General features: G+C 40.6%; 1 protein-coding gene across 2 annotated transcripts in view; it reads right to left on the reverse strand.

Annotated features, from left to right (window-relative positions):
- EOGT (EGF domain specific O-linked N-acetylglucosamine transferase) overlaps positions 1–13,097 on the reverse strand; it is a 20,039-nt gene continuing 6,942 nt past the window's right edge. For both annotated transcript variants that reach the window (XM_019280399.3, XM_039558792.1), the window contains exons 8-17: positions 12,866–12,972; positions 11,513–11,616; positions 8,921–9,013; positions 8,135–8,206; positions 7,572–7,658; positions 6,420–6,488; positions 5,556–5,617; positions 4,412–4,531; positions 3,379–3,481; positions 1–3,008 (exon numbers count right to left, since the gene is read on the reverse strand). In XM_019280399.3, coding sequence (XP_019135944.1) covers positions 2,862–3,008; positions 3,379–3,481; positions 4,412–4,531; positions 5,556–5,617; positions 6,420–6,488; positions 7,572–7,658; positions 8,135–8,206; positions 8,921–9,013; positions 11,513–11,616; positions 12,866–12,972 — 964 coding nt within the window. In that variant the 3' untranslated portion in view covers positions 1–2,861. The remainder of the gene's footprint in view (positions 3,009–3,378; positions 3,482–4,411; positions 4,532–5,555; positions 5,618–6,419; positions 6,489–7,571; positions 7,659–8,134; positions 8,207–8,920; positions 9,014–11,512; positions 11,617–12,865; positions 12,973–13,097) is intronic.

The following is a 13,097-nucleotide window of genomic DNA, read 5'->3' on the forward strand; positions in this document are numbered from 1 at the left end:
TCCATAAATTATTTTTTTATTCCAAATCCAGCTCTCAGTTTACATTGTACAGGAAATACAGGCAATCATAAAAACATTCAGGATTGGCAACATTACATGAAGTCCCCAAACTGAATTCATCACTCTGATGCCAATGTGCCTCTTAGACTCTAAACTTGGATAAAATGAAGAGACCAAAAAAAAATTTTAACAAATCAGAAGCAGCAAGGAACAAGATTCCCATGGTCTGTTAGGAAAACTTAACCCAGAGCTATATCCTGCCTTAAGATGAAGTGGCCCAAAAGTCTCATGCATTCCCTCAAATTCCAGCTTCCAGACAGACCCAAGATGGTCCAGATGCTCTTCAAGTCACAAGCCACACCTCTGCTGTTGTCCAAACTCCCTCAGGATTTACTGGCAAAACCCAAAAATCCAACCAACCTCCTTCTGCTGCCAAGAAAATTGTGTACTATTTGCAAAGTTAATCAACACAAACAGTCTTTCCATCCCAGCAATATTAAGCCATAAAGGCTGAATAACATGTTGGCCATCAACTGTTGACAGTGCACTCAAATTTGCTGAATCTGGTGAATGTTGGCAGGATGTTTTGCCCTTGGATTAAGTCCCTGCAGCCTCTCCTCCACACATATGTTCAACCATTTGTTTTAGTGATCACTTGAAAGAGCAGCTCCTCATTAGCTGCTTCTGTGCAGACTCGAGCACTCACTCACTGCCTTCAGCAGCATCACCTGCACCACAGGAAGTTAAATATATACAAAGATTTTCACAAACCAAGCCTCAAATGCCCAGCACTAAAGCCAGCAGTGCAGCATGGCAGCATTACCTCTGAACAATTCCTAAATAAATAGACCTGAATATCACGTTGGACCTCAGAACATCAGGCTGTCACGGCAGGAAAAAGCAGAGACATGTGACTCCATGCCATTAATAGCATTTAAAACATTTACCTCTAAAACCTGGCAAACTGTGACCAAAAATTTTACACTTTTTTTTAATTAAAAAGCTTTTTATTAAAAAAATTACGTGCACAGCTCATTATTAAATGTCTTCTTTACTTTGACTTGGTTTCATTCAAACACAGACAACTTTACTGACTTAAGTTTTATACATTTTTTTACTTTAAAAATCCCACAAGGTAAAAACCCCAACAGACACATACAAATACAGGAAATGGTATTGCTCAAGGGCTTTTTTTTTTTGTCCCACTCATGTTAAGAAGTGCAATTTTGCTTCTATGGTCCTTTAAAGTGAAACAGTTTTCTCCCTCAGTAAAACAACACTCTGCAGGAAGAATTGCACCACATGCACAAAATACATGAAGGTCTCAGCTCTACCCAGCTTCCCCTACGCACTGGTTAAGGTCATGAGAGATCTATATGAAAATTGTGTTTACAGTAACTCATCCCTACCAGTACAGACAGGTCAGTAAATGCATCCACACTCTGTGAACTTGCTGGGGAAGGGAAGTCAATACCATCTACAATTAGAGCAGTGAAATGTTTGTATTTACCAGAACTCTCCTGCTTTTCCATACAAATGTGTGCCTGCTCCGAGCCATCGGGACTGTGTGGCTGAACTGCAAGTCCAGCATGGGGATACATTCCCCAAAAATCCATAATTTAACACAGAACTCTTGGGTTTTATCTCACTGAACTTGATTCTTCTACACATCTGTCTGGCCCCACTTAAGACAACAGGACTACTACCTTTATTTTCCCCACTAGAACATCTCAGCTCCAGGGGAAATTTCAAAAAGAACTCAGCTTTGGCTTAATATTCCCTTCACTGAAAACAGTGAACTGTGCTACTGGCTTTGGAAAGATTTCATTTTAAAAGTTTTCTGGATTAACTCTTCAACATTTTGAGGAAACAAGAATATTAAAAATTAGGCTTTTAGTGACAAGAACCAGGTTCCTCACCAATTCCTTTCCTTTCAGCTGCAGCTGAAAGACACTCTACACATCTTATCATTTGTCATTAAAAAAACTAGAAGGCCATTCCCTCTAGAATCCTTAAAAAACTCAAGTTTTATTCCAATTTGCTGAAGTTTTCCAATGCAGAGTGCTGGTTTACATGAAAAAGTAGGAAATGCCCAGATTACCTGAAATTTTAAGTATTCACTTAGGAGGATATTTACCTGCCATGAGACAGAAAACTGCCTGAACCTACTGTGCAGACCTCTTATATTGGAGCACTTATAACTACAGGGACAAGAGTTGAAGTTTATATTTAAATGCAAAATCATAAGACTGTGCTCTCTAATGTGAAAAGTTTCTAAATTTAAAGTAGAAGCTTGCAGTGTCTGTTGACCCTGGATCTCCCCCAGGAAACCTTACATGAAATGGGTGGACATACCTTTGTATAAAGAGTATTTCAGAATCTGGAATGTAGAAACACAGTGCAAAAAACCAGAAATAGTTTGAAAAATAGTTTTTACATCTCAAAACCTCCCAGATTAAAAAGGCGCTATAAAGACAAGATATGGTGCTAAGAAGTAGTCTGAAAAATTAATAATGGGTTATTTCCCTCATAGGGGGAAATTTATTTATTTATGGGCATGTAGTGACAGGACAAGGGGAATGGTTTCAAACTGGCAGGGAGTGGGTTTAGATTTGGTATTAGGAATAAATTCTTCCCTGTGAGGGTGGTGAGACCCTGGCACAGCTTCCCAGAGAAGCTGTGGCTGCCCCTGGATCCCTGGAAGTGTCCAAGCCCAGGATGGATGAGGCTTGGAGCAACCTGGGATAGTGGAAGGTGTCCCTGCCCATGGCAGGGGGTGGAATGAGATGGTCTTTAAAATCCCTTCCAATCCAGGGCATTCTGTGATTAATTAAAAGCAGTATTTCAGTTAGAAGTCTAATTTAGAATTCATCATGTTTTACCCTAAATGGCCACTTCGAATGCTGTGAAACATGATTTGCAGCCAGAAGCACCAAATACATAAATTCTTCCACATCAAAGGAGTAGTTTGTAAATTTTGGATGTTCTCCCAGTGTTGGGTGGTGTCCCTAGAAAAACAAGATAAGGATTTTTAGACAGAAAAAAAATCAATGCATCTTCCATTCAAAAAAGCAAAAAAAAATTGAGGATCTGCCATTTTAATTTATTATTTCTGATCCACTGATCTGCTCTGAGGCAAAAGAATCAGCAAAGTAACTGCATAACAGCCATTCTATGAATGGTTATGGCCAATTAATTTAATTTCTCTTCTTCCCTCAGCCATTAATATCAAATGATTTCTTAATCACAACAGGGAAGTTAATTTGGTCTAAAGAATGAAAATCATATTTCAAATACCAGAACATAGGTAGGTAAAGCAAGATAACTGTGAAGGCCTTCAGTTATAGCACCTCACCCTTCCAGTGTGGCCACCATTACCTGATCTTGAGGGAATACTTTATTCCTTTTCCTCCAAGTGATGTAATGAATGCCTCTCAGCCTTGCCAAATCCAGGTAACAACGTTCATCTTCACAATTGTATCTAGGGACAGACAGAAAAAACACATTTACCTACAGAGATCGTGCTGAAGTTTACCAGGGTGAAACAGGAAAAAATTGAAATGTCTTTTGTCCAGTTCTAAAACCATGGACAAATTCTGCTCCACTGAAACAACAAGGGTTGCCTTCTGCTCTCAAGATGTGGCCTTGGAGGCAGTTGGAGACACGTCTGCACATCAAACATATCCCTGTCCAGCTGCAGCAGCTCTTGGACATGTGAAAAACAACCTCTGGCTTTCTGAACTTATTTGGAGACTGGACAAAACATTCTCAAGCCAAGACTGTGCTGCAAAACACCAGTTCTGCAGCCTTCCCACAGCAGAATTTCTCAGGATGGAGGATTCAGCGCTCTTCAAACAAGCATTCTGGATTTCTGCTTAGGTCTGTAGGACTGGAGTGTCTGCTAACACCCACACTTTGTGACAAAATATGTTTAAAAGGAAGCTACAAGAGCAATTTAGGCAAAACACAACACAGGGCTGACCTTGGCCAGCAAGCTGGTGCTCACGTCCTGAGCAGAAAAAGGAGAATATAAAAACTTCCAGGGGGTGGGTAGCACCCTGGACATGCACATAATCAATTCACCTGGATCACTGAAACATCATTAGATGTCAGACTCACCAGGCAGAGCTTGAGCAGTGAGGTTTTCTCATTGTTTGCCATTTTGCCATTATGTTTATACCATGGTAGATTAAGAAATCACAGGCTAAGCCTGTATGATATAATTACACTGTATTTTAGAATGAAAGCTTTCTCTGTTTTGATCCCCAGAAGAGGCTGCCAAAAATGAAGTCTAAACAAGACAAACATTCATGGTCAAATACCAGGAAGGGAGAGGCTTCATTAACACACAGGAACCAACAGGAGCAGTTGTGTGTGTAGTAGAGGGGGAAGAAGGGACAAACAGACTTACAGCTCAAATACAACAGCCCAGTCTGGGAGAAAGAGCAGATGGGTCAGTCCAGCTCCGTGTATCCCAATGAATATATCAGAGTTGTGGGTAATTCTCAGTTGCTCCGAAAATTCAAGTTCCCTGCAGACAACACAACAAAAGTGGTGATGATGTGGCAGCTCTATCCACCCCAGCAGAACACAGGGAAAGCACAAAATTGGCCTAAGGGAATACTGAGACTGATTTTTCAAGGAGCAATACTAAGAATCATAAATGCTGCAGCCAGCAATAACTCAGCACAGAACTAAAAGAAATGCAGGCAGGTTTCAAAACTTCGTAAGAACTTTTTTAAAAAATATTTTTTTGTCAGGGTAAAGTTTTTGTAAGTTTAAGGGTTTTTCTTTTTACTTGCCTTTAAAAAAATGCACAATCTTAAAAAAACCCAAAAACTACAAACAAAATACCCCAAACAAAACCTAAGAGCCCAGTATAAAAGACCTGTTTCTGAACTGCATTCAGTGTAATGTAAAATACACAAATAAACTTCCTCCCACTGTCTCTGGTGAGAACACAGATCTCAGCGCTGCTTCAGTTTCTCACTCTTCCTGCATGATTCATGACAGCTCCAGGTGGAGCTGCTGCCATTTGGGACAGGCATGCTCTGTTTGGGAACTTTTCCTTCAATCCATTTCTTCCTGGCACAGTGCCTACTACGTCTGGCACCACAAACTGACCTCAAGTGGTGCCTTCAGCGGCCACCAGAGCAGCAAATAATCAGAATTATCATTGATTACTAAACTAAGGCTCATATAAAATAAGACACCAACATCATACAACAGAAATCCCTGTTGACACAGTTATTGCAGAGCATTAGCCAATGCAAATGGTGACTGGAACACAGCTGGCTTTGGGAGAGGGAACAAAAGGGATTTCAAACCTTGCTCATTGTATAGTAGTTTTAACCCGAGCCTACTAACCCTAAGTAGTGCGTTATAGAACGGGTGTGTTCGACTACCTCACCCACCACTCTCTCAGTAACACTTTTCCTTCCCAGTCCTTGGATTTTGCCCAGGTTAGAGCTGGGGACAGACACAGCACTGCCTGCAAACAGCTGTCAGCAGCCACAGGCAGCACGAGCTCACACCAGTTTCCTCCCACAACTCACTTGTATTTGTAGTCCACCACTTTGACCTCCAGCGTCGACACCGTTTTCAAGGCATTCACAAGCTGAGGAGAATAACAAAAAGACAATGGTTCGGTGTCCTCCTTCAGTTAATTGCTCCCTTGCACTCCTGACCTGGTAAAGATAAAACCGACTTCTCTCTTTGCCATTTTACCAGAACACAAACTACATGCAGCAGTGGAGGCATGAAGTGAGGACGGCCCAGCAGATAAAGCACAAATCCTTTGCTCTGTCTGCTCTGCCACTGAGCTAGTGCATCACATGAGCCTCAGTTTCTCCCTGCATAAGGTAGGGATGATAATCCCAATTCATTTCTGTCAGGCACTAACAGTAGAGAATGAAAATAGGCATAAAAACATTAAATGTTATTATTTTACCATGAAAGAAGATTTTACACAAGTCCATGAAGTTGCATGATGGAAAAACATAAATCAATATGAAAATTCATTACGTTTCGAGTGCACAAACTCTGATACAAGGGCTTGTGCATTCCAATCTGCAGGCACTACAAAGGGTTTTGTTAGACCTCAACACTGGAGATGGTATAAATAAAAGGAATAATCCAAAAGTGAAATAATTTAATTTTATCTGAAGCTCTGCAGTGTCTGTTTGCTCAGAGGAAATACTTTCAGTATTACATTTGTAGTCTTCCACTGGATATTTAGAAAGGGCAGCAAGGTTCAGTGTCTGGGGTACAGAAATGGAGACTGCCTAGAAGACATTTTAGAACAAATTAATAAAAATATTGGACGTATTTGTCTGAGATTTGCCAGAAAATAGATGTCCAATCCAATGAGCAAGACTTAACTTCTAATAAATCTTTTTTAAAGATAAAAAGGACCACACCTCATTCTGGTTTAATATTTTCCGGTAATCTGTGCTGCGTGCAAGGATGGTGACTCGGATTTTCCCATCCTAAAAAGAAAGAAGCAGCAGTGTATCAGCTAAGAGGCAGCTCTCACAAAAAAACAATCCCAACTCTTCCATATTTACATCTGGCAATTATTTGAGCAACTAAATATGTTCCTTCCACATGTAATAAACAGATGATGTAACCATTTTAAAATTCACATCGTGTTTTCTGACAGATTCAAAACATCAAAAACTTTATGAAAGTCTGATTATTAACCAAGAAAAAAATATTTTCTGAAATATTTATTTGATTCAGTACAAAAGAGCCTTTGTATCACACATTACATGGCAGTTTTTGAAAGCAGGAAAGCACCTTGCTGGATGGCTTGTGCACAAGTTCCTTGGGAAAAAAATATTTTACTTCTATACCAGTTCCTCGTTTTACCTCTTTTAATTAATTGGACTCGCAGGGGTGAGCGTTCCAAGTGAAATAAAGAGATTTAGCTGCATGACTCCCATTAGTGTCAGCAGGAGAAGCATAACTAAATGCCTGTGCAGAGCTCTGAATGTGCCCCTCAGCAATAATACGTGGGCGAGTCTCCAGCAGACACTTCAACCTCAACCAGCCCAGAACTGCCCTGGCCACCAAGAGCAAAAAACATCAGTGTGAGCAACAGAGAAGCCCAGACCAGACAGATGGTGCTGGGCAAGCATGGAAGGATCAGATTCCACTGTTTCCAGCTCTGATCCAAACTCAGAAGTATCCAAGAGGATTGATAAAGGGCAAGCTCTGCACTGCTCTGTGGGATTCCCACTGCTGCTCCATGGAACACGGGTCTGACTTAACTAGGAAGGACAGAAAGGCCTCAAGCACAGAGAATGGATACAGGGATGAGACCCTAAGGTTGGAAGGAGAATGTACTAAAGTCTGTCCTATAGAAATATGACACAAGGGCGACTGTCACAAACATACACAAATGTTTCCTGAAGGCCTTTACAGGAGAAAAAACAAACCCAAAACATCACAGGAAAGGACAGAAAGTACACAGATACACCCTCACTCCCCACTGGGTTCAGTTTGCCACTGCTGTTCCCTGGCAAGAGCCACCAGCTCGATCTTACAGCTGCATTATGCAGTTACCATACCTTGGGTCCTTCCTGAGTAATATTTAATCTGTGTAGCACGTGCTGAGAAAATGCTCGGAACAGCCCCGTACCGTGACAGCCAGAGATCTGAAATTTTAAAAAGCAATTGTTAATATACAAAGATATTTTCCTCAGAAAACTGAGCTTTGTGGAACAAAAGCCCAGTATCATGCACTGTGCTGCACGTGTCACTGCTCACTGCAACACAAGTGGCACTTTCATTGAGAAAGACATAAACTCTCTCTAGTGTTAGAGCTGAATGTGTGAGCTAATACCCTCAGGGATGCATGACTGTGTTCAAGCTCTTGTGCTCCACAAAATCACCAGTTAGTTCACAGTGCCCACCCATTAAAGAGGAATAATATGCACCTCCTGAGCTGTGACATAGGAGACTGCACACAGCCAGCTGGAGTAACTTTAAAATCCCAATCTTTAGGGAAGATCATTCCATTTGGAGTTGGAACCTTCACTGCGGTGCATTTCATGATATCGGAGAGATTCGTTGGCTCAGATTCCATCCTGCCACACTCCCCTAGTGAGAATGGATGGATAAAGGGACTCACCAGAGGTGTGTTATAGAACAATCCGTATCGCATCCGAGGCAGCAAAGAGAACACGGCTTCTTTGAAGCACACCTGGGAAGGGGATCACAAGGAGTTACACCCCACTGCTGCCTTCCCCCAGCCCATTCACTGCCAGCCCTGCTCTAAATGAGCCAGCAATTACTGCTCCTGCCAAGGACAGCCTCACTTCCTTGGCTGTGCAAATGAACAGAACAAAGAAAATCCTCATCACAAAAGAGCTCTCGATTGGGATGATACAGATGCAAGTGTGGGAAGAGGTGTTGAAAACACCCCAAAACAGAACGAACGTGGACTAAAGGGAAGGAAACCGGTTAGTGAGTTTACAACTAGATTTAAGAGGCTAAAATGAGCTCTGAATGAATGGATATATTTTTTGGTGTAATTTTTTTTTAATGATAAGTAGCAGGAATGTCAATAATTACAGGGGGAAAGAAACACCTCAGGAGGAATCAGAAGACTTTAGAAAGACCATTTGATAATCCTTAACTTCAGTCAGGAGTCCTGAAGAAGCAAAACCCATTCATAAATACCACCTCTAAGGACACAAAAGTTACGTCCATCTATATAAAGGATAGACACACCACAGAATTAGGTTACAGCTCTGTCTCTTGTTTCTAAGGTGGAACACTCATATTACACAAATTAAACATGCATGGAAAGTATTAATGCTTTCCTCTGGGACACCCATAACCACAAGCAGCTTGAGAAGTTGTCATATTTGCTCCCTAATGACCATGAATTAAAACAAAATATAGAATTCCATACCCTTTTAGAGTCAAAGGTTTTCAAATGAATGATTTCATAGTCAGTAAATGCCTTCCATGTCTCACTGAACAGGTCACCATAGCCATATGAGCTCTAGAAGGAAAGCAGAAAACACAAGGGTACAACAATTACATAAATGCATATTAGAACCTCTCTTCATGATTTGCAAGTTCTGCATATGAGTTTTAATACACAGTTAATGGGACCCAAGGCAGCCTAGCACAGAACATAGACATTACACAGCACCAAACTCTGTGTTTGCACTGGCAGGTAACTCCAATTACCTGTCAGGTTGTTAATTTTTAATAAAAATTTCTCTACATTAGAAAACTAGACAATTTCTTCTGTAGCAGATTAGAATTTCTGAGTTAGGAGTGAGAATTACTTACTACTTTTCCCAGAGTCAACAGAACACAAGTTAAATTTGAAGTAACACAAACATAGGGATGGTAGAAGGTCTGAACCTCAACTCCTCAGATTAAAAAAAACCAAACAAACATCTGGGTATTCAAGTGCAGCACTGAAGCTTGAGGTAAAAAGTCACAACAAACTTGTTTTGCATTTGCCTGTTTTGGGATTGCCACTTGCATATTGCACACGTATCACAAATTGAAGGCAATGATCTGATTCGGTGGAAGAACCAGCTAAGAGGTTTCTATACAGAGCAGTAAAAAACTTTCCCCTTTGCAGTAACATTCTGTGGGGAGCCTTTAAAGAGCCATCTACTCCCTACAACATTATCCCAGCAGCAGGGGCTCCTGCCTTCAGTCTGTCACGTTTCCTACACATCCCAGGGCTGAGTCACCACCTCTTGCTCTTTGGATGCAATTAAATGTGCCCTTAGTAGCCCTGGTGCAGATTCTCACTAAAGCTGCCTTTCAGCTCTGGGGCTGGCTCAGGCAGCTTGGAAAGTTATGTGGGAACATTCTCAAAAAGAAATTTGAAAATAAGACTACAAATGATAGCAGGAGAGAACAGATATCTGGTGAAATGTAAAAGAATCTAAAGGGCATCAGATTTCCTTCAGTTCAAGAGGCCTTCCTCTTCCTCTACCATTAAGTTTTAATGAATTTTACAATCCAGACTCCTTTCTGGCCACGTCTTACAAGAACTGCTCTCCCGGATTAGAAGTGGAGAACTGATGAAAGCACCACTTTCTAACCCTCTCTGCTCTCCTTAAAACTGCTTTATAAACGTTGCCTCCCTGCATTCACAGAGGATCTGCACACCAACACCCAGCAGAATTCCTACTAATTTTCTGCTTTGTTTAACCTACATCTAAGGGCATTGCTCTTTAATAAGAACATTAGCTAGGAAGTATGGCCAAATCTAATTATATCAAGGGAAAAAAAAGAGAATGAATAATAGCCTCAAGTCCACCTTTTGACGAGCACAGACAGTTCAGCAGCAGTTGACTGGTGCCATCCCCTGGTTTTACACAGCAATGAACTCAAGCTGCCCAAGCAGGTAATGCTCATTTAAAATTATAACAGTGTGACACTACTTTGAATGGTACATTTGAAAGAGTTATTTCATTCAGCAAATTGATATAAGACAAAGAGTTGCTTTTCAAAGCAATTTACAATGCTATCTGACACCTGATCTTTTCAGAAAGCCATCAGAGCTGGATTAACAGGTCCCTGTACAACACCTAGAGGGCTCACTTATCTGACAGACGGCACTGATTTTAGCTTTAAAATGCAATAGAATTAGAAAAAAGAGTTTCTTCTAGCCAAACAGTTTCTCATTAACCAGCAAGCAGGGGATATTTGCAGTTCTATATTGAAGTTTAGTTGTCCTAGCACTAAATACTCAGAAAGAAAACTCAGCACTTTTTGATCACAAAACAGATGTGGGACAGTGTCATATTTAAGAACTGTTATTTCTGGAACTGATTATACACATTAGCTGGCATATTACAAATTGCCCAGTTGTTTTCTCTTTAGTTTAATACCCTCCTACACAACTTAAATACTGTCCAATAAAACTAATATTACTCTTAAACACAGTCATGGTTTCAACTCAGCAGTACAGCAGAAACAGCCCCACTTAAAAACTCTTTTTATATGTTATCATGGCAATGTGAGAGGTGGTTGAGGGAAGTAACTGCAAGAAGGCTACTCAAAGGAATTAAATATTAAACTCTGCTTTAATATATATAAGGATTTAATTTAACTGTTTTCTTTACTACAGGCTGCACATTACTGATTTACAAACAATATGCAAGACTGCATTTCTTTTTAAATATAGAAGAAACAGTTGAGCAAATCTACTTCAATTTTCCAAGAGAAAAAAACCTACAAAAAACCAGTTAAAACTTCAAATGCTACAGGTTAGAAATACTGATCAGGTTATTTTGAGGTCACACCAAAAAAAGGCATAGCTATGTATTAGCAAAGCTGAGCATTCCAACAGCACATGGTTTATCATGGAAAATCTGTTCCCTAACTATTACTCATGTACCTGTATTAAAAGGATCCAAAAATTTATCAGTTCCACATGGCTATGCCCACAAGAGAGCTAAGGACTGGCTACTAAAACCTTGAGAGTCTCTACAAAGCAGAAGCACAAATAGGTTAAAAGCAGACTTACAGTGTCCCACATGACTATGTTGACATCGGTACCGAAGGAATTATTGATATGCTGGGTAATGTAAAGATTGACAAAATCACAGAAGTGATGGTACATATTAACACCTGAGAAAGAAAGAATTGTTAGCAAAACACGGCATTACTTGCTCCACTTTTATTGGTTTATGCTTTTTTCCTTGTTAGCATCTTGTATTTTATATTAGCTTCCCTCTGCTTCTGACTGAATCCTCCCAATAGACCCTAAAAAAGGGAACCTCTAAAAGGGAGGAATCAAGGTAAGAAGGTAAAATGTGATTTTGAAAAGTACAAAAGAGTTAGAAGAGTGGCCAAAAGAAAGAATAAGATGAGCTTCATGTGCTATTTCTCTTTACAGTCTGCAGCTATTTTGTGAAGGATATGAAAGGAACTCCTGCTTTACCACAGCCCAGACAGGCATAAGGAAACATGAAAACTGGCTTTCAGCACAGACCTTGGTTCTCCTTTAGTGAGGCTAAGGGAAACTCCGTCTGTGGGACTACAAGACGGAACCTGTACTTTCACACAGGCCAAAGCCCAAGTCATTCCTCCTTGTTTCTCTCTTGTTCATTCTTGGTGCACAGCAAACTGCCATGAAACAAGGAGGAAACACAAAGGAGGAAACACAGTCCAGTTCCCTGCAACAACTTTGCTTAAAATGTGAGGCAGTGGCAGGGGAAGTGGAGGAATTCGGGTCACAGCTTCTGTGTATCACAGGGACAGAACACAGCACACGAGCAGCACCCTGCTCAAACACAGCTCGCCCCACTGCAGCTGCTTGGTTTGTCTACATCCTCAACACCCTCCTCCATCAACTCTTGGCTGCAAACGGTGCTGCACTAACAAAAAGGCTGGTGAAGCTCAAAAAATGTCAGATTCCTAAAGGTGCCTGGGTGCTGCCCCTCTTGGAACAGCACTTCCCTATCATCCAACCCACACAGAATCCTGCTGCTGAGCACACACTGCAGGACACAGACACCCATACTTGGTGTTTCATGGTATGAAACCTGTCATGCAGAAACACAGCCAGAGACTGTACAGAACAGACTTTGGCACAAAGTCAGACACTGCCAAACCACAGTCCAGAGAACAACTGTGCAAGGCAAACAACAGGAAATCGTTCTGATTTTTTTTTTTAAATCATGTGTGGGAAATTATAAGATTTTCAAATTTCAGCTTTCAAGTTCATCACTGGAACTACACCAAAAAAAGGAATGAAAAAGTCACATCATTTTTCATACTACAAGTGAACTTAATCACAAAGGCATAATGTAGATGGGCAAGTTGAATATGAACTTTTTTTACTGCAGTACAAAAAAAAAATAAAGATACCGATTACCTGCATCTAATTTCATGAAGTATGTTGGCTTTTCAATAACAATGTCACACTTCTCATCTTCTAGAGGCCTGAAGTCTAATGCAGTGAATGTCTGGAGTTCTGCAAACCTAGAAAGATTCAATCACACAGAATATGCTTTGACATCAACACATTTAAACAAATGTACTTCATATGTCTCAGGTTTAGTAACTGTCCATCCAGTCCATTTAACAAGACTGCTGAAAACTGATAG

This window comes from Corvus cornix, chromosome 12 (genome assembly GCF_000738735.6).
Source record: "Corvus cornix cornix isolate S_Up_H32 chromosome 12, ASM73873v5, whole genome shotgun sequence".
In the NCBI taxonomy this organism is placed as follows: domain Eukaryota; kingdom Metazoa; phylum Chordata; class Aves; order Passeriformes; family Corvidae; genus Corvus; species Corvus cornix.